Source organism: Tenrec ecaudatus, chromosome X, assembly GCF_050624435.1.
Source record: "Tenrec ecaudatus isolate mTenEca1 chromosome X, mTenEca1.hap1, whole genome shotgun sequence".
Classification (NCBI taxonomy): Eukaryota; Metazoa; Chordata; class Mammalia; order Afrosoricida; family Tenrecidae; genus Tenrec; species Tenrec ecaudatus.
The window spans coordinates 8,338,417-8,360,954 of NC_134548.1; the positions used below are offsets into that span (position 1 = coordinate 8,338,417).

Consider the following 22,538-nt stretch of genomic DNA (forward strand, 5'->3'; position numbering starts at 1 on the left):
ATACCAAGGGCTCAAGAAGAAAGCAAATATTTGAGAATGATTACAGCAACAAATGTACAAGTGTGCTTGACACAATGGATGCATGAATGGATTGTGATAAGAGCTGTATGAGCCCCCAATAAAAAGATTTAAAAAAATACAGACTGAGAAGTAGAAAAACTGATATGTAGATTTTTGCTATAACTGAAATGGAAGATTTAACCAAGGTTTTTTGACTTCCAACTGGATGGGGTTAAAAATCATCCTAAGTTTTATATTTTTGTCAGAGTTGTCCAGAAAGCCAAGGCACGGAGTTATTTGCTTAAGCTTCTGAAAAACAGCAATTTCTTTTCACACGTGTATTTATATTGTTATATAAAATCTATTCTTGTGACCGAACTGTCATAATATCTGATCTCAGGGATGCCTAGTATAATGGAAAGTGTGCAGAACTTTGGGTTCAAAATTGCCTTAAATCTCCCCTGAAGAGATGATTAACCTTAGTGTGCCATGCCTTAATTCCTCATCTGTGAAATGGCAGAAGTATCCTGACCTCACAGAGCCTTTGTGGAAAAGTGAGGGAGTGTACAGGAAAGGACCTAGCAAGTATCTAAGATATTAGTTATAATTGTAATGTGGTCACTTCTCCTTTCCCTCATTTCTTGGAAAGGGAGCTTTCTGGGAAAAAAACTCTTCACAGTCCTTTAATTGTTCATCTAAGCAGTTGAGGGTACAGCCCACAATTCAGGGGAGCAAATTGTGTGTCCCTTTTGATGTCCATCTCTGGAGAAAAGTTCCAGATTCAGATGTAATGATCCTTTATTTTTATGTTTTCCAGCCACCGGTCAAAGTCCTCAGGCTGGCCGCCTCCCTCAGGAACCTGGGCCTTGAACCAGGTGCCACCCTATGGCTGGGAGATGACGGCGAACCGAGATGGACGAGAATGCTTCATCAAGTAAGTTGAGCAGACTGCATGAAACATAACCCTGTAGCTCTGTGGAATTCTCTGTTTTTCAACTTTGGATCTTATGATAATGCTATCCTTCAATTATGGACTTGTAGGCCTTTTGAGATGGTTTGACCTCCTACACCAGCGGTCCTTAACCTGTGGGTTGTGACCCCTTTGGGGGTTGAACGACCCATTCACAGGGGGTGCCTGATTCACTACAGTAGAAAAATGACAGTTATGAAGTATCAACAAAAACATTATGGTTGGGGGGGTCACCACAATGAGGAATTATATTAAAGGGTCACGGCATTAGGAAGGTTGAGATCCTCTGTCCTATACCTTTTCTGTTGTGTGACATGGAGTAGTCTCCCATCCCCCTTGTCCTTAGGAAGGTGGCATCTTGAGTGACAAGTCACTGATTGGCATAGTCCTCCTGGCCCACCACAAAAGTTGTCATTATTTAATAGCAGGAAGGGTCACCCACTGCCTTGTGTCTCATGACTAAAATGGCACATGGAGGAGCATCACTTCAAGCGTTTTCTAGAAGTGGATGTTGTGAGCTCATCTGTAACTAGAAACACCACTACACAGACTTTGACATGGTGTGTCTAAAATTATCTCACATTCACATGGGCTGCATTTTGAATATTTGAGGGTCCCCTGGATTGGATAGTTGTATGAAAAGAACGCTTGTATTGTATTTCTCAAAATGCCCAAGATCCATCTTGCTTGTTCCACCGACGTAAGGGCAGTATTCTTCATGATGAGGAATGAGTGGAAATGATTTGCAATCAATAAGCATGGTTGCCTTTAATTAATAAAATGGAGGCCAGATTGGCGGTCAGGGAACGAGGTCCTTGGCAACCACTAAGTTCTAGCCAAGATGATTCATGAACATAGGATCGTCAAGAGGTGGAGGGTTCTCATAAAAATCTCTGCCGAGACTGCTTTCTTGCAATTAGATCAAATCCAGTTTGGATTGCTAAAAAATAGACAGGGGATGAATCTACATGAGTGTGTGGGTGTTCCTAGCCTCTGATGGCCAGATTGCTCTCTTGTCCTAAGTTGATGCAAAGAAGTGAGGGTTCCCTCTTCTAAGAACAGTGTGATGGTGAAGGACTGGCCTCCTGGGGCCATCCTAAGAAGACCCAACTTGTTCTGGAACATGACTCATCCAGGGAGTGTTTGGAAAGAGGTCATTTGTCTCTCTGAGTCATCTCCAAACTTGTGCATACAGAGAAACTACAATAGAAAAGGCAGTGTGTGTTTGTCACCTAATCTGGTATCAAATTAAAGATTAAGAATGTAGAGGTGGAGTCTAGACTGTCAATCTGGATATAGCCGATGAGACTTCTGTGGTCATGGCCTTCTCCTGAGAATTCTGGGAAATCTGGGACTTCCTTCTTGGAGGCAGAAGACACCAGTCTCTCTCTCTGCTACTCCCTGGGAGACATAGCAGCTGACAAGACCGCTGAAGCCAGAGAAGTGACGTAGAGACCCTGTCAGCACTGAAATGCCTCTGGATCCAAAGACTTTCTACCCACTGGCCTGTGATTGTCCTGCATTTAGCATCATTGCATGTGTTTCATGAGTCTGAAGATGACTTTATGGATTGCTGTCGGACACGTGGGCTAATGTTGGACTAATGGACTTTATCGGGACTGGGCTGGGATGTTTTCTCAATGTTCAATTGCTCTTGTATATAAACCTCTCCCTTATACACATATGTGTGTCCGGGAATTTGTTTCTGTAGTCTACCCAGACTCAGACACAGTGGAAGCAGAACCTTCCAGAAAGCTCAAAGACTGGAAGAAAGGCTATTTTGCTTAATCTCTATATTTTGAATCAGTAATTTCATAGCATTGGCCCAATTCCCTTATGCTGCCTGAAAGGCCCCATTTGTAACGCTATACACAGAAGCTTCAAAACATACCTATCAATTCCACTGTTTTCAAAAAACATTTTGAAGACCCCTCATATTGTGCTATCTTGAACCCAATTATGAATTCATGTATGGGATTAAGTGCAGATGATCTTGATGCTTTAAAATGATAAAAATTTCTACCTATGAAAATATCATTTTTAAAAGACATGAATAAGGAATTTATGAAGGTAGACTTCTCAAATTAAAATGGGGTTTTCTTTCCCCCTGGTTGGATTTGGATTGATTTGTGGTCTGGTCCAATCAGTCAGTGAGTAGTTACCCAAACCAAGGCAGCCTGGCTAGAGGTACCAGGAACTCCAGCTAACTACCTGTGCACATTTCCAGCCCTGCCACTGACATTTTTAAGGACCAGTTCCAATGTCAATCGAACATTTACACTGCCCAATGCTATCTGTTAAAACATGTCATAGTAAATCAGCAACTTCCCAGAGAAACTTGCACTGCTTACTAAATAGCAATATTTTAGTGCCAAATTATTCATTCGACAGTTTTCCAATTTGGATCTTTTTTTTAACCTGAAAAGTAAGTACATTTCCACAGTCCTCATTCACAGTTTCAAGAGGTCCAAAACTGTACTTCTTCCAAAAGTGATGTTCTCTCTTTGTCATTAATGAGTTTTATGAATAATGAGAATCATTCTGATTGTTTTTCCTTACCTACTGAGTAATGTCCATTACAATGAGATATTCTAATTACCAGAGTTTCTGGGGAGTTGGGGTAACAGTGTGGGCCATATCTATGTTCATAAATCTCTCAAGTTTGAAAATTTATCAGTGGCTTATAATTAACACCTTTGCATTTGATTTTTCATTCTTTCATATATTCTCTTTGAAAAAAAGAGAGATGTTTTTGTTTGATTTGTTTTGATCTTGTCATGTGGAACCAGAAGATGCCACATCAAACAATTACTTTTGATGGAGGCACAACTAATTCTGAGTGGCGGCCACAGTGATGAGAGGCAGCAGGCTCCACATACTCCAAGTTCGAGGCCTTGCCTAGCTGAGAGTTCATTCTATTATTATGAACCATTCAGAACCGGCACCAGCATAGTTCAAAGCATATTAAGATTTCATTAGGATAGGGTGAGTTTGATGGTTTTCTATGAAGAATCACTGGTCCATGGGTTGAGAAATTCAAGGAGAGAAGCACACACATACTAATGTGTTCCTTTGCATGATGTTGAACAGTCCACAAACGATTGGACTGCAATGAAAAACAACCAGTACCGACGCCTGGCTCTGAGGTTGGCCTGGGCCAAACTGGGCCAAACCCTCGTATGCTACAGGCAATTTGAATGCACAGCCGGCCTGGCTGATCTAAAGCACAGGTACAGGGGGTTCATTTTTTGGTTTCCAGGCAGGAATGATTATCCCCATTTTTCAGGTAAGAAAACTGAAACGTGGGATGATCACGTTCCCTAAATCACACATGCATACCTCATCTTAAACCCTTGCTCATTTAACTACACCAGACTCCCCATTAAGAAAAGACCAATCGGTTTGGTGGTATTCATAGAGAAATAGGAAACAGAGAATATTATTGTTTTCAATTGTCAGATAGAAATAAAATTGTCTCAGTCTCATATTGTTACAACTGAAGAGAGCGATCCGAGTAGGAGAAGGGAGAGAGAAGTGAAGAGAGAACTTTCAAAGACTGGAAAGATTCTCAGGAAAGGATCATCCTGGTGAGATATGGATAAAAGAGGAACACATAGATGGAAAGAGAAAGTGAAAAAGTACTGGTCTGAGGTGCTCACTTTAATAAAACATATATAGATATAGATATTGATATAGGTATAATGATATTAACAAGAAAAGGCTCATTCCAACTCAAGGAGAGCCCCATATGTGTCAGAATAGAACTGAATTCGGTAGGATTTTCATAGCTGTGACGTTTCAGAAGTAGATCTCAAGGCCTTTCTTCTGAGATACCTTTGGTGGGTTTGAAGCACCACCCGTTGGGTTACTGGCCAATTGCTTAACAATTTGTTCCAGCCACAAACTCCTAAGATACTGATATAAATATGTAGATATAGTAGCTGTAGGTATCATTTTAGATAGAAAGAAAGATACACAGAGACTCATAGAATACAAAATGACCGGGAGGGATCTGTTCTGTGGAGACTGTTTTGATACAGCTACTGGTAGCATTCCGTTTCGTCTCAAAAGTGTTGTAGTTTGAATAATACAAGGAAGAGAGACTCTATTTATATTGCTCTTTACTAAAATATAGAAAATCCTTGCGAAACATAAAGTTTTCCTTCACTTTGCCAGCCATCTGTGATGTAGCTAAGGGGCAGAGAGCCATCTTCTCCTTGCAGAAGAAGCGGGTGTTCACAGGGACCAGTGTCTGCACCCACATCTTCAGGCTCTACAACAGACATGGGGACCCATTTTTCTGCCAAGGGCATGTGGATATGTATGACATCACTCACAGGCCTTACGAAATTATCAACTTAAACCTGAGCCTGCTATATTGGGTTATATATCTAATTAACTCACCCTTATGCGATGCCTGGACCGGCTCTTTCATGAAGCGCGTGCTGTCAGCTGGTACTGATGATTTTGTGGGCCTATCTGTCCCACTGACCAGATGTTCCCACCCCTAATCTAAAGCCTGAGTTCTTTGAGCTTTATTGGGGTGCTGAATTCCTATGAAGTGAGAATGACAATAATGGACTATGCTTTAGATGGTGTGGAGGCCCCAGAGGAGTAAGGCAACCAATGTGCTCTGAGTGGAGTGAAGACAATGGGGCCATGTAGGCCAATGACAGAAGGGCCAACCATAGTCATCACTCACTGAGCAATATCTATTATCAGAGATGAGAGTGCACGATTTGTGACCCCCCCCCCCAATTTTACAGTTAAATTGAGTAAGAGCATGTTTGTTTGACTAAGGAGTAGGGGATGTATGAGAGTTAAAGGAAAAGGAACGTGCTTCATAAATCTGGAACTGTTTACTGTCCACTGAAGGGAAGAGGAAAGCATGACCCAAATAATATTAGAACATGAACTGGCTGAGTGGGTTCAGTAAACCAAATTGGACCCAGGGGATAAGGATGAAGGAAGTGGGGTGGGAGAGGAGATTGGAAGGCCAGTTTCAAACCGCATGGCATGAATTCTCATATCCTAAATATGAGAGGTGGGTTTGTTTGGTTTGGTTTGGTTTGGTTTCTTTATATCTGCTGACTGGCTTTCTGGCCACCTCCTCTTTGAATAGTCATATAAAGTAGACTTGCATGTGTACTGGACAGAAGACACAGTTGTATTCTTTTTAAAAAGACGTTTTATTAGGGGCTCATACAACTCTTATCACAATACATACATACATCAATTGTGTAAAGCACATCTGTACATTCATTGCCTTCATCATTTTCAAAACATTTGCTCTCCACTTAAGCCCTTGGCATCAGGTCCTCTTTTTATCCCCGCCCTTCCCGGCCACCCCTCCCCCATGAGCCCTTGATAATTTATAAATTATAATTTTGTCATATCTTGCCCTGTCCGACGTCTTCCTTTACCCCCTTTTCTGTTGTCCGTCCCCCAGGAGTTGTATTCTCCTACTAGCAATTTTCATGGTGAGCAATTAAACTTTATCACTATGTGGTTAATGCAGAAGAATTTCATTCTGAAGCCTGACCAGCCAGAGATTAGTCATGAGAGGTGGAAACGTCTACATTCTTCTCCAGTATAAACTTGACCCAACTTGGGAATCATTTACCCATTCCCACCTGCCAATCAATACAGAAATCAATATGAAATATATTTTTTGCTCACCTGTCTCCAGAAAAGACTGTTAAAGAAATTCAAGCCATTTTCCTCTCCTACCACATCTTTTTTTTTTTTTTTTTGGTATCAGTCACAGCAGAAGACAGGCAAGCCAATGCAGTAGGATTTTGTCTTCATGGGAATTTGAAATAGCAAAGGTTTGCTTCACCATTCCTGTGACCACCACCCCTGCCACCACCACCATCCCCCCCCCATCCAAAGTATTACCTTTATGACTTTACCTAGTCTGAGTTCAAATATTCCATATAGAGAAGAATCAACTGATTCCCTTTACAGAGGATGTGGTAGTTCTAGGAAATTCTTTGAGTATTGTTTCTCTTGACCCCCTGATTTCATTAGAGTCTTATTGCTGTTCTGTATATGAGTCGCCTGATCTGCTATTCTGTGGATAAATTGACCTTAAATGTTTCCAAAGGGTTCAGAAAACGTTTTGGAAAACAAAAAGAGTCTGAACGAGTTGAGCTGAAAAACTGAGAGTGTCCTGTGGCTGCGCCCTCCAGCCCCTGTGATTATTTTTGTATTGCAGCCAACTGCCAGCTCTTCCTGTCTGAAGCCTACAGTTTTAATAAACACCCAACAAAGCACAAAGGCATCTAAGAGGCTACGTGTGCTGTTATCCTTTGTTTCTGGTGATAAAATGCTGGCGGTCTTTGAGGAAACAAATTGCTGGGCCCATAAAAGTGCTCAGAGAGCTATTGGTGGTGACTTACTGTCAAGAACGGGCAGACTGTTGGAAAGGAGGCAGTGTGTCTTCTCTTTAGTTTCCGTGGAGACTTCTGAACTCAAGTCTATGGCTTCCAAGTGCACACAACAGGTTCTGCATAAAATGCAGAACAGTTCCTAGTAAAAAGAGCAAATGCCCTTTGGTTAACAAAGTTCCTTAGGATCCCCAGCATCCAGCCAAAGTATATTATAATTTTGGAATGGAGAGAACAAAGCAAATGTGATGGTATCATTACAGGAAATGAACGGTAATTAGGCCGTGTCAACGCCAATGTTTCCCAGACTGAACATTCGGGGCTGTGAATTCCCTTCTCTGGAGCAGATTTGTTTTCTTTCAAACCTGACAAAGCACCTATCCACTGAGTTAATAATCGCTGCTCCCGGCAGGGAGGTAAGTTTGTGGAATTGATGGAAGCGCTTTGAACAAAAGGCCCTGAAATGACGCTGTCATTCCACGTCTCACTTGGCAGATGGCACCCGGAGCAGAGCTACACAGAAGCCTCTGCATCAGAGGCTGATTAATTTTTCCTGGGTGTTCGCTCAAGAAATTTTGTCAGTTGACTTTTGCTAGCCCTGCTCTAGAACAAGCCCCCACCCCCACCCCCAATACTTGCCTGCTTTGTCTGGCAACCACATTGTCAAATGGGACAGTAATCTACGTTCCGTGGGCCTCTTGGTCACTGTAAAGAGTTGCACACATGCACATTTGGGCCAAGCTGTGGGCAACAGAGGGGATCCTCCATGAAGTCGGCTCTTTCTTGTCCCGGATGTTTATGTAGCCCCTAGGGATTGCATGAGGTGGGCCAGAGAGACCATTCGGAAACACAGAGACACCCAACCTGCAATAAGGTGAACACCTGGAAGACCAGGTGGCCATCACAGCCTGTAATTGAAATACTAGCTTGGGGCTTCTGACACCCCAGGATTCTGTTGAGCAGCCTTTGGCCCTCTCCTTTCTGGATTGAGCCAACCCTTGCAGAGAGCAATTTTGATGTCTTTGCCCAAGGCCGGGGCACAGGCAGAAACCCTGGCCTTTGCCAAGCACCAAGTGGGTAGTGTAGGGGCTGCTGCCAAGTCAGTTGGCTGAAGTTAAGAGGACGCAGAGTCACCTTTGTGACAGATCTCTTTGCATCATTGTCCACACTACTGCAGAAGAAGAGAAAGGGAGGGTTGGAGACAAGCAGGTCAGTGACAGATGTGCCCTACTGATGTCCATCAGGCCTGAAGGAACAGCAGTTGCCTGCCAAGCCCCTGTCCTGCAGCTCCCCTCCAAGCTGTCGCGAGCTTTGTTAACAGTGGCTAGTTTGTGAGGAATGGCCCATTCAGTTGTAAAGATGGTGAGAGATGGCTGTATGGGCATCCGTGCCAATGGGCACCAGAGCAAGCTGAGCCAGAGCCTCCGTGTTGGCTCTTGGATACACCCAGAGTGCAGGTTGGAGCATAGCAGTTCCAGCGAGGATGGCTGGAAGTGAATCTCCAATAAGTTTGAGTTGAATTTTATAGGGTGATGTCTTCCTCTTCCTCTGTAGTGCCCAATACATCATTTGCCAATCCCCTGGACTCGAGCATTGGAATGATTATGCAGATGGCTCAAGCTTGAGCAGTGCTTCGTTCTGTTGTACACGGGCCATCGCTATGAGTCGGAGCCAACTCTCTGGCCCCTAACAATGACATTAAGAACTCTATTGACAAATGAGGAGGCCAACCCTTTCTTGATCAAGGAAGATAAAAGTGCCCCGCATGATATTAACTGTGTCATGCTCTCCTTTTGTGTTATTCTGGGTACTTTAGAGTAACAAATCCACAGAAACCCATGCATAAGAGAGAGATTTATATAAAGGCTAAATGTGCATCAAGAAAACATCCCAACTCAGTGCTACACAAGCCCACAAGTCCAACATTAACCCATATGTCTGACAACAATCCACAAAGTCCTCCTCGATCACACAAAACAGACACAACGATGCTGACTGCTGGAGGAAAGCCGAATCAGTGTACGTGTAAGCATCTCAGCGCTGCCAGGGGTCTCCACACGGGTGCTCCAGCACCCACGGCTGCATTGAAGTAGGCCCATGTGGCTTCTCCTCAGTGATGTCTTGCAGGACGTGAGCCTTGCCAGCTAAAGCAGGTAACTGGCTAAGCTACCTGCACCCTGGTCTGACCATCAGAATGCAAGAGACCCAAGAACTCGAAAGGCGAGGCTCACTGAGCCATTTATCCCTCTGCCCTTCAATTAACCCCACATGTGCTTATCAGCCAGGTTGGCACGATAAACTAACTAACTTACCTTTCTTTTGCCATCTCTCTATTGACTTGTCATTGCTTTCTGTTTTGCTTTTTGATGTCATTCGATGAGAAAAACAAATGAAAGATTTCACATCATTATTTTGGATTTTACTATTTTGGCCATTTCAACGATAAATATTGTTGTCATGAGATGCCATGGAGTTAATTAGTTGATTTCAACCCATAGTGCCCACGTGGCAGAGTAGAGCTGCCTTATCGAGTTCTCTTGGCTACAATCTTTACGCCAACAGATTGCCAGGTCTTTCACCTGCAGAGCCTCTGGGTCAGTGTGCACCATCAGCCTTGATGGATAGCAGTTGAGTGCTCCCCCAAGGTTCCTTGTTTATGCCATCCAAACAAACAAACATACAAAAAAACCACAAAACCAAAATCACTGCCATGGAGTCCATGGCGGTTCCTGAGGACCCAAGAGGACAGGGTAGAATGGCTCCTGTCAGTTGCTGAGACTGTAGAAACCTCCAGCTTTCTCCAGAGGAGAGGCTGATGGGTTTGAACTGCAGCCCTAAACATAACTACAACACCAACACCAGCCAGCCAGGGCCCCTGAAATACAAATATAAGAGCATTAAACACATATGCAGATCACCAAACTTACACAAACCCTATTTTATAGTTTGTGGCTGCATATGCATTTTATTCTAACCAGAAGAGTAGAAATGCTGCACAAACTAAGTTGATTGTTTGCATTTGACTTCTGGGTTTGTACACTTGCTACCAACATGCTCTCCATGTTGCTTCCAGGTGAGAAAGGAAGAACTGAAAAGGAACTAGAACTGTGCGGGCCCCATCCATCTCTCTCTCTCCTTCTGGACTAGCATTTCCAGTGTAAGTGGTTGGCCAGCACAGAGAAGAAGCACAAACTAGAAGGGATCTGCTAGGATTTCTTGGTTTTTCTTTGAATGCCACTGGCGCTCTTTCTGCCTGAGAAGTACTTGTGGTTCACATGGGCATTGTAGCCTCTTGGAGCCATGGGAACCCTTGCTTATTCAGTTATAGGCATAATATACTTCCTTTGAACTGAGTCTGAACGAAGCTCCCAAGCATCAAGGGTCTACAGGAAGCGTATGCTTCTGAATGCTACGTGTAAATGGAGAAGCCAGGAGAAGTGGGCATGCAGACTGGAGAGAGGCCTCCTCTATTGTCCCACTGAATGTCATTTATGAAACATAATTCTAACAATAGTATGAAAACTTTCTCGAGGTTGCCTGGAATTCAGCCTTGTAAGGCTGTAAATCAAGGTAAATAGGAAATTTCCTTTCCTATTTCCATCTCCCACTCAGTCAATTTGATTATGGAACTGTGGTAAGCATACCCTCTTCCAGATTACAAACAAAACAACAACATCAACAAAAAAACTATGCTTAGGTTGCCTCGTGAAAGAGAAATGAATACAAACAACCACTCTTATAAGGAAGAGATCTTCTCAGGAACCGATTGGGGTCATATTAAGCGTGTCTTAAGATTTGGTTGCTTTCAGATTCTGCTTCTAGTACTGCCTGCACTCATCATCATCCTCATCATCATCTTCTTCATGACACCTGCTGACTTAAGGTTTCTACCTACTTCTTTCTGGAAATGTGTCTCCAGATAAATTCCTTTATTGAGATTATGTGTCTTCTTCAATCTCAGTGGAGGGAAGGCACAAATGGAGACCATGTGTCACTACAGAGCGTTAACAGCTGTCTATGATGTGGATGGATAGTTTTGTGACAGAGCCATCAACTCATCAGCTATTGATGTCTGTTCGATTGGTGGAGTCAGAAATGATGGAGTGAAATTGTGAAAACCATCTATGAACAAGGCTCTGCTTAAAATCCTGGCGTAAAAAAATGACTGTGGGTCCAAAGATCAGGCCAGTCTGCCCAGCATATTACTTCTTCCTTGTATTTATTTTTTAAAGTTCATTTTATTAGGGGCTCTTCCAGCTCTTATAACAAGCCATACATCAATTGTATCAAGCATATTTGTACATAGGTTGCCATCATTATTTTATAATCATTTACTTTCTATTGGAGCCCTTGTTATCAGCTCCTCTTTTTTCCCTCCTGTCCTAGTGACCCCTTGATAAATTGTAAATTATTATTATTTTCATATCTTAACACAGACCGCTGTCTCGCTTCTCCCACTGTCTATGTTGTTCATCCCCCCAAGGGTGGGGGTGGGGGGTATGTGTCTTTCATAGCTGTCAATTCCCCCTTCCTCCCCTTCTCTCCCCACCTTCCTCCTGCCCACCTGGTATCGCTACTCCCATTTCTATTCCTGAGGGGTTTATCAGACCTGGATTCTGTGTGCCGTGAGCTCTTATCTGCCCCAGTGTACATGCTCCAGTCTAGCCAGAACTGAAAGGCAGGACTGGAGTCAGAATAGTGGGGGTTGAGGAAGCCTCAAGGAACTAGAGGAATAGTGTGTGTTTCATCAGTGCTACACTGGGCCCTGCTTGACTCATCCCTTCCTCGTGACCCTTCTGTGAGGGGATGTCCTATTGTCTACAGATGGGTTTCGGGTCTGTGCTCTAACCCCCCTATTATCTCAGCAATACAGTTTTGTTTTGGATCTTCTGATGCCAGTTAACCCAATCCTGTCGACACCTCATGATTGCCTAGGCTGTGTGCTTGTGGTTTCTGTTAGATGGCTGCTTGCTTAACTTCAAGCCTTTAAAGGCAGATAAACAAACAGTCGGGTGCATGTTTGAAAGCTTTCTTGTAAAAGTGGCCTTACAAAACTTTACATTGTGTTCATAAACTGAAAAGTTTTTATTTCAATGTTTTTATACAATTGATTTGTCACAATTAAGGGTTGGGCTCCCTTGTGGAGTTTATCTAGACTGCAAGGGGTAACTCTCCAAACTCCAAACACAGTCAATGACTCATAGTAACCCTGTAAGTTAGGACAAGACAACAGAAAAGTGGGTGAAGGGAGACATCAGACAGTGTAAGACATGGAAAAATAATAATAATTTATAAATTATCAAGGGTTTGTTAGGGAGAGAGAGTGGGAGAGGGAGGGGAAAATGAGGTGCTGATACCAAAGGCTCAAGTAGAAAGAAAATGCTTTGAGAATGATGATGGCAACATATATACAAATGTGCTTGACACAATGAATGGATGTATGGATTGTGATAAGAGTTGCATGAGCTCTCAATAAAATGATTTATAAAAACAAAGTTAGGGTAGAACTATTCTGTGGGCTTCTGAGACTGTAAGTCTTCACGAAAACAGGAAGCCTCATGTTTCTCCCACGGAGCAGCTGGCGATTTCAAACTGCTGACCTCACCTTGTAGTACACAGCCAAATGCTTAACCACTACACCACCAGGGCTGCAAGGGGTAACTAGTATGGAGAAAAGATCTCAGACACACTCGATCTCCAAGATCCAGAGAAAATTCCGTCACATCAGTTTGCTCTGTGTAGCCTTGGGTCTCTGCTGGAAGCAGCACAGAATGTTGGCGTGGATGGACTGGAGCCTGGTGATGTGATTTTCCAGTTGGACAAATGCCCTGGCATAGTTATCCCCCCCTTGAGAACAGAGTAAAGCCACTGGGTCAATAATAGATGCCCCAGGTCAGAGAACTTTATGGAACCTGGGGCATCCTCTAAAGAGTAACGCTGAACTCAAATATGGTGACCATTAGCCACATATGAAATGTGGACAGTCCAAAATCAGACAGTGTTAAAAACACAAAGCCATTAGATTTTGAAGAATGAATAAGAAACTTATCTCTCACTAATTTTCTAGTGATTGCATGATAAATGATAATACTTTGGATATATTAGGTTAAATAATATAGATTATTCACTTTTAATATTATGCAATTAACTTAAAAAATAAATGCATTATCAAAACCTGTGAGGCTTAATTTAAGCCTTCCCCTTCTGGCTCCAACTCATTTATTTTATTTTATTTTATTGGGGGCTCTCATCACAATCCATACATATATCCATTGTGTCATACACATCTGTACATATGTTATCCTCTTTTTCAAATCATTTTCTTTCTACTTGAGCTCCTGGCATTAGCTCCTCATTTTACCCCATCCATCTCCCACTCTCCCTCCCCCATGTCCCCTTGATGATTTATAAATTATTCTCTCTCTTTGTTTTTTCCTGTCTTACACTGACCGCTGTCTCATTTCACCCACTTTTCTGCTGTCTGTTCCTCTGGGATGGGGACCATACATCGATCATTGTGATCAGTTCCTCTTTACTCTCTCCCCACACCACCCTTACCCTTACCCTCCTATTATCGCTGCTCCCCTTATTGGTCCTGAGGGGTTTATCTGTTCTGGATTCCCTGTGTTGCGAGCTCTTATCTGTACCAGTATACATGTTCTGGCCTAGCCAGATTGGTAAGACAGAATTGGGGTCATGGTAGTGGAGGAGGGAGTATTAAAGAACCAGAAAAAGATTGTGTGTTTTGTTGGTGCTATACTGTACCCTGACTGGCTCTTCTCTTCTTTGTGTCCCTTCTGACAGGGGGTGTCCAATTGACTACTGATGGGTTTTGGGTCTCCACTCTGCCTTCCCCCTCATTCCCACTGATATGCTGTGTGTGTGTGTGTGTGTGTGTGTGTGTGTGTGTGTGTGTTTTGCTTTTGGTCTTTAATGCCTGGTACCTGATCCCATCGACACCTCATGATCATACAGGCCAGTGTGTTTCTACCATGTGGACTTTGTTGCTTCTCGGCTAAGAACTGGCTGGCTCCAATTCTTATCATTTATTTCTAGGGTGGATTTCTAATAAAGCCTTTTCTTTTAAAACTTCCCTCAAATCAATTCCAACTAATAGCACCCCTATAAGGCTGAGTAGGACTGCCCCTATAGGTTTCCGAGGCTGTCAATCTTTATGGGAGCAGGCAGCCTCATGCTTTTCTCACAGAGGGGTTGGTGACTTGGAACTGCTGGCTTTGGGGTCAGCAGTCAACTCAATACCTACTGCCCCACCAGGGCCCCTTCAATAAAGGCCTAGAAAAAGGGAAAGACTCATTCCCCAAGAAAGCAGCCTCTGCGTTATGTCAACAATGTGTTCTGTCACCCAAAGGGGCGGTTTCCCTTTCCCTTGGTGATCTGGATCTGGTCAGCAAACCTTTTCCATAAACTGTCCCCGAGGGATCTGTCTAGACTTTGCAGGTCAGGCGCTCTCTATCGAACATCACTGCCCTCTCTATCAAACTCAACTCTGCCCTTCACATATGAAGGCAAATATAGATTATATGTAAACAAATGAGAACGAGTGTGTTCCGCTAGAGCTTTATTTCCCTAAGTAGACCCTGGTCCAGGTTTGGCCCATGGGCCCATGGGCTCTTCATCAGCTGTGCCTTGTTCTAAATCATCATGCAGTTGAGCCTGTTTTCATACTTTTCACTCACTGAAGGAGACATTTCTAAAGCCCTCTATGATGTGGGGAGCTGCCACATATTTAATACGGGAAAGAAACTGGGGCAGAGACTGATAAAGTGACTTATCTAGAGTTGCCCTCCAAGTCGTGCAGGAAATGAAAACTGGGCTCCAAGCCCCCTATTGCCAGAAAGTTCTCTGCTGGGTCTTCTCTCAGCCAGCTGTTCTTGCATAGCACTGACATCCACAGACTATCCCTAGAGGGTGTTCCAGGAACAACATCATGAACATCAGGAGAGAAGTAGAATATTTCATCTGAAAGTACCGCAACCCCGCTGCCTTCCTGTGGTGGGTACTCGGAGGGAGGAGCTCTGCCCATCACGGGGTTCGCAGCTGTACCCCACCTCCAGCCCGTACCTTCATGGGAGAGGGATGGAGGACAGGAAATGATAGCAGCAAGGCAGCCAGTCACAAAGGAACGCCAAGCACAAGTGCAAATAATTATTAGGGAGGTGAAAATTACATAGCAACTTGCTCTTGCTAATAGTCTACGGAGAAACAGCCCTATTGTACTTCCAAAGAGTGCATTGTCCATGGAGGTTCTGAAGAAATTCTGCTGGTTATCATTGCGGCATTTTCTAAAGCTGCAACATAAAGAGCTCTGGTTCACTTTTGATGATGTTCCAGGCTGTTCTCTTCCAGGTTTCGTCCCCTCCACCGGTTCTTCTTTGCCTTGACTGTAGGGACCCATCTTACCAAGCCTGAATTTCCATTTAAAAGCCATGAAGATGAAAGGAGATCCATAGAATTAGCATTTGTTTGGGGCTCAAAAATTGCTGGAGACTCATGAATGTCCCCCTACAGAAGAAGAGGGAACTCAGCTGGCATTGGTATGAGCTGCCTAGAATGTTCTGTAGACAACAGAAGGTGGTCAGTAAATAAGGAATTGAATAAATAGTCCGGTGTATGCATGTATGAGTGAATGTATGGGCAGATGGATGAGCAGACCTTTTCTAAACTGTTTCCTTCAATGGGCCTATAGGTTGGATGTTTTTGAGTAATACTCTTATTTCCCAGTAAGACCCTGATGACCCATCACGGTATACTCATTGATTTGGGTGTCACTTTGTCTGCTTGTTTATATTTTCAAAAATTCAATATAAAATGAAGGTACATTTTTGGAGGCGGCGTGATGCCTAGAATCATAGCAGACAGGCACAGGGACCTGGTTCTCAGTGAGTGTGAGCTGAGTGATGGGGATAATCATTGGAACATTGTGAGCCGCAATTTCTTCATTACAAAATTATTCTGTTCGACAGGAAAACATTATCACGTGGGAATCTTGTGAGCTATAAGCAGCAGTAATCTGCAACCTGCTTCGCTGAAACAAGAAAATGATTTGTTGGTTTATGTACCTTTTAAAAAGGGGACTGGTATATATACCACAGCCAAATTCAAACTGAAAACCAAACTCACTGCCATCAAGTCAATTGTCACTCATAGCAACCCTATGGGACAGACTGTGAACTCTTATGGGAGCAGCAAACCTCATCTTTCTCTCTCAGAGAAGCTGGTGGGTTCCCCTCCTGGCCTTGTTTGAGCTGCCCACTGCATCACCACGGCTGGGCCCCAGCCAGGAGAATCCTAAAGAGACCCGACAATTCGAGGTAATATGGGCTCCTGGGATGGAAACAGGACCTGAGGTAAAACACAAAAGAGATGTTAATAAAGTAGAGATGGGTGAATAATAACAGGTCAGTGTTGGTTCATCTGTTATCACCAAGGTACCTGCCATATTAATGAAAGATGTTACCTATAGGAGAAACCAGGTAGATAGGAACTCTCTTGCCTGTCTTTGAAATGTTCCTATAAATCTAAAATTGTTCTAAATGTTTTAAAAAGCATCCCAGCCCAGTAGCTCGAAGCTAGTCCGTAAGCCCCTCTTCCCACTCTTGTCACTGCAAAGAGACAAAGAGCCTACAGGCTATTTCTATAAATGGCCAAATAGTCTGGTACCATAGTGTGTAATTTATAGACTGGTATCTGACGTGTGGAATAATATCAGAATTATGGACTTGGACTGGGATGTTTTCTCAATATACAATGGCTCTTTGATATAAAGCTCTTTCGTATGCAAATATGTGTGTTTCTGGATTTGTTTCTCTAGTTAACCCTGGCGAACACACAGTCCTTCTCTATCTCCCACTAGAAGGGATAGAGACGCCTCATCCTAGTAGCCTCAGCCACAGCCTCTGGATTCTAGATGATGTGACGCTGGAGGCCGGACACCCAGACCTGAGCCAATCACTGTGGGAGGGCAATGGAAGATGCTGCTGATTGGCTCCAATCAAGTATAGCCCCTTCCAAGGTGAAAATGGCATCAATCCCATTCTGACAGTTAGAGAGAGAAGTGACTTCCTGAAGGGACCAGAAACCTACAGGCTATTTCTATAAATGGCCAAATAGTAAAGACAAAGGGTCTTCAAAAGAGTTCTGGACAGATTCCATTCTCTTTTCACCCCATTGTCCATGAACTTTTTGAGGCACCCTTATAGTTTATGCTCCATGGGCTATCAAGTCACCATTCCAACTACTCCACTCTTGTATTGTTGTGGATTGAAAGTGGTCTGTCATCAATATTAAATAAAAATAGACATGGCTATATTTCAATAAAACTTTATGGACATTTGCATTTCATGTCCTTTTCGTGTACTGTAACATAGTATTGCTAGTTTTGTTTTTATTTTTCTACTAATTGAAAATGTAATTATTTTTAGCTCACAGGTGGGCTGGTTGGACCTGAGGGCTGTCATTTGCAGATTCCTATTTTAGCCAATCTCCCCAAAGATCCATTCTTGCAGTGACTATCTTTCTGCACAATTATATGTGGGGCCCCTTTGTTCCTCCTTTCATGGGTACTTGTCATGGTATGACCTTCAGCCAGGATATTTGTTCAAAATCCTTTGTTCCCTACATGCAGCGAGGCAATTGTTTCTTATATGAAGTCTCTTCTTTTCTTCTCCTGTTTGCACTCAGTTCTCATAATACTTGGTTGCCATAGAGCATTTGGGAAAAACAGGGCCGTACACTTGAATATTAAAACCAACGACTCTCCCCATTGCCATAATTTGAAATTAAAGAGCTGCCTTTCACCTCTATATGTACCATTTTTAGAAGTAGGTGAAGACTGTCATGTTGCTAAGCAGTTGGTCTTCTATTTTTGCTCACCTTTAACAGTGACTTCTTTTCCAGCTGAAATATTAAATAGACTAGAATTATCTTCAGAATGCTCTATTTCTTAAAGGCTTGATTTTCCAGTTATTGGACAGAGAGCCATTATGGAAATGATTGCCGCATGTATTCAAGATGTGGATTCAAAGCTCTTCCAGGTCAGATGGTGACCTGGGAGGGAGGGATGGCAGGTGGAGCTGAACAATAGGAGCAAAGGGAAGGAAAAGACAAGGAAGCTTTTCAAATCCCAGCAGGAGTGCATCTGACTGGAGGGACAGAGCAAGAGGGGCAAAAATGCAAGCATGTCAGAAAGTAAAACTCTTTGGAATAGCATGGGGTTGGCAGAGGACAAAGATCTCTTTTCTAACTAAAATGGACAGCGGCGGAATGATTTGGACCAAAGGGGAGACAATCACACTAAAGAGGTAGTCACACCTTAGACTAATCAACCGTTTCCGATTCAAAGGGCAGCAGCATTTGCCCAAGGTCGAGATACAGAGAGTTAGGGAAGCAGGAGGCAGGGAAACGGGGAGCACAGGGAGGAGGTGGGATAATCACGGGTACACTGAGGGCACAGCTTTCCATGTAAGGACACAAAAGGTGTATGAACTCTTGGATAACAAACTAATGATCTGCTCTGTAAACCTTCACCCAATTCACAATAACCAGTTGTGTTGTGGTTTGTTTTGAAGTACGTTAGCAGTCTTGGCATTTCAATCCATGCCTGATGACTTTTCTTGTTCACTGATTATGAGGTGCCTGCGTCTACAGAAAGCTTTGAGCCTCCAGAGGCTGTGGGTTCTTTTATAAATTTCAGAAGGCACCCCTGTGGGCTCCGTTGGGTTTCAACCCTCACTGCACGCCTTGGCCAGGCCCTGTCACAATCCTTCCCCAGTCCACCTCTCAGGTGGCTCGTGGTAAAAGCTATGTTGATTGAGTGCCAGTGGGTGTACATAGCTGTTCCCCAGGTGGAATTTCCAAACAGGGGGTAGAGGAAAGGACTGCTAGGGACTAGGAAGGAAGGATTTCCCGGCATTTACACTGCTAGGGTTCATTTGTCCAGCTGTGCATACATCTAAATTGTCCTAATAATGACCGAGTAAGATTAATAAACTATAATTGTATCCTAGAAACCATTTTAGAGGCAACATTTCTGACTTCCTAGTATGCAATTCTCTCCTCCTACACTCTCTCAAGCCACTGTTCTGAGCTCCCTGGAGGTTAAGAAAGGAGGCTCGCCTGTGCGTGGTTGGTTCTATGATGCTTTGGCTACTCTTGGATAACGCAACCAGGTAAGGTGCTAGTTGCTAACCCACAGATTAGAGCTTCACATGTACCCAGAAGTGCCTTGAAAGAAAGATCTGGTGATCCACTTCTAAAATATCAGCCCTAGAAAACCCTATGGAGTACAGTTCTACTCAGACATCCATGAGGTCGACATGAGTCAATCTATGACAACAGATCACATGGTTTATAGTTTTCTTTCCCATTCTTTTGTTTGCTAAAAGAATCCAGCTCCCTGGTGGTAAACTCTGTCTGCGGACACAACGGCAGCCCTTCCTCAATGATTCTACTGCCTGATCCCTGTTTAATTCACAGCTATAATCTGCAGACAATCAGGAAGCCAGTTGAGTGAACTTGTTAGAATCATGTATAACATGAAAGTTATGGATTTAATGCCTTGGCTGTGTGGTATTTCCTTGAACTGTTCAAAAGCTCTTTGGTATAGAATTTCCACATCTCTGCCAATGCTGGTTTATTGTGTTCCAGACGGCTGAATTTATAGGAAAGTGACCTCCAAAAAATGTTAACACCAAAGGTGGTTATTGCCTGGGAATAAAAGCGAAGCTACAGGAAAGCCTCGTGGTTAAAAGCATGAGCTCTGGAGCTAGGCTGCCTGGGGCCATATCTTTCTCGACCATTTAATAATCTCCTGGCACTGAGCAGCCGGCTGGATCTTTCTGTGCCTTGTTTTACCCATCTGTAAAATGATAGCTCCATTGGATTGGAAGAGCCTGAAATGCCTTCATTCCCAAGGAGTACTAAGAACAGGTAGCACTGCAGTGTTTGGTTTCTTATTGTTGGTTGGAAGAAGAGGAGGAGGAGCAGGAGGAGGAGGAGGGCAATTCAAGAAGCAGGCTCTGCAAACAGACTGCCAATTAAAACCATGAATGTGGCAGGTGCCTTGGGGGAGGTGAAGTGTGTGCTCCATTCTTGACACCCGCAGCCTTGAAATGTCTCAAGTTCTAGAGAAGGTCAACCAGGAGTCTATGTGTAGGCTTCCCAAGTCTGATCTTGCTACCTCTCACCTTCTCCTTTGGTCCTTCTGTCCTACAGCACCAACTCCTTCACTTTGTGACTAGAAAGAATAGAACCATTCAGAGTATTTGTGTAGGTGTGTGTGTGTGTGTGTGTGTGTGTGTGTGTGTATACAAGCGATTCCATTTTTCTTGGGAAATTATATATATCAGTGGAATGGCTGAGCCCGATGGTAAGTATATGGTTAACTTTTAAAGAAACTACCCAGCTGTTTCTCTATTTTCCATTTCTACCAGAACTTGGGAAACCTGGTGGCACAGTGGCTACTAACTAAAAAGTTGTTTTGGTTAGGTGCCATCGAGTTGGTTCCTCTCCATAACAACCCTATCCTGTGCCATCTTCCACAATGGTTCCTGTGCTTGAGCCCATTGTTGCAGCCACTGTGTCAGTCTATCTCCTGGAGGGCCTTCCTCTCTTTCACTGCCTCTCTCCTTTGTCAAGCATGGTGTGCTGCTCCAGAGACTGGCCTCTCCTGCACAACATGTCCAAAGTATATAAGACAAAGTCTCTCAAGCCTTGCCTCTGAAGAGCCCTCTGGCCATATTTCTTCCAAGATAGAGCTATTTGTCCTGCTAGCAGTCCACAATATTTTCAATAATCTTCTCCAGCATCAGATTTCAACTGAAAGGCAGGAGGTTAAAACTCACAAGCTGCTCCCTGGGAGAAAGATAAGGCAGTCTGCATCGCTAAAGAATTATAGTTTTGGAAACTCTATGATGAGGCAGTTCTACTCTATCCTACAGACTTAACAGATTAGTTGAGTTTGGTTATTGGTTAGCAGCAATGTATGAGAGTTACTGCTTTCCCATATCTGCACCAACACTGGTTATTCTGTCTTGTTGATCACTCATATAGCTTCACTGGAGAAATGTCTGCTCAACTATTTTGCCAAGTTTTAAATTGGGTTGAATTCTTATTGCTGTGTCATCAGAGATGTTTATCAATTCTGGATAAAATGCCTCCACTCATATATACACATATACACACACATATATATATTTTTTTTCTGCATCATGCCTTCATACCTGGTCCCTTTGGCACCTCGTGATCACACTGGCCGGTGTGCTTCTTCCATGTGGGCTTTTTAGCTTCTGAGCTAGATGGCCGCTTGTTCACCTTCAAGCCTTTAAGACCCCAGACACTATCTCTTTTGATAGCCGGGCACCATCAGCTTTCTTCACCACATTTGCTTATGCACCCATTTGTCTTCAGCGATCCTATATGTGTGTATATGTATATATATATATATGTGTGTCTGTATATATGGATATATATGTACCATATTGAATGAAGGGGGAAGTGCAGAGTGGAGACCCAAGGCCCAAGTGTCGGCCAATGGAGATCCCCTCAAAGAGGGGTTCAGGAGAGGAGATGGGTCAATGAGGGTGCAAGGTAGTACCGATGAAGAACACAGCTTTCCCCCGGGTCCTGGATGCTCCCTCCCCCAACTACCATGATCCGAATTCTACCTTGCAGGGCTGGATAGGGCAGAGGTTGTTCACTGGTGCATATGGGGGCTGGAGTCACAGGGAATCCAGGGTGGATGATACCTTCAGGACCAGGGGTGAGAGGGGCGATGCTGGGAGAGTGGAGGGTGAGTGGGTTGGAAAGGGGGAACTGATTACAGGGGTCCACGAGGGACGGCAGAAAAGGAGGTGGGGAGGGAGACTCCAGATAGGGCAAGATATGACAAAATAACAATGTATAAATTACCAAGGGCACATTGGGAGGGGTAGCGGGGAGGGAGGGGAATAAAAAGAGGACCTGATGCAAAGGGCTTAAGTGGAGAGCGAATGCTTTGAGAATGATTGGGGCGGGGAATGTATGGATGTGCTTTATACAATTGATGTATGTACATGTATGGATTGTGATAAGAATTGTATGAGCCCCTAATAAAATGTTTAAAAAATGCCTCCACTCTTGATTTCCTCAAGTCTTTTGTAATATATATGTTTTTTAATTAA

The 22,538-nt window shown here is 43.5% G+C and overlaps 1 protein-coding gene across 1 annotated transcript in view; it reads left to right on the forward strand.

The window, feature by feature from the left end:
• The window catches only part of FRMPD4 (FERM and PDZ domain containing 4), a 319,295-nt gene that overhangs the window by 96,202 nt on the left and 200,555 nt on the right, over positions 1–22,538 (forward strand). Inside the window, exon 2 of the mRNA XM_075539161.1 lies at positions 818–934. Within this exon, the coding sequence (XP_075395276.1) occupies positions 818–934 (117 nt within the window). The remainder of the gene's footprint in view (positions 1–817; positions 935–22,538) is intronic.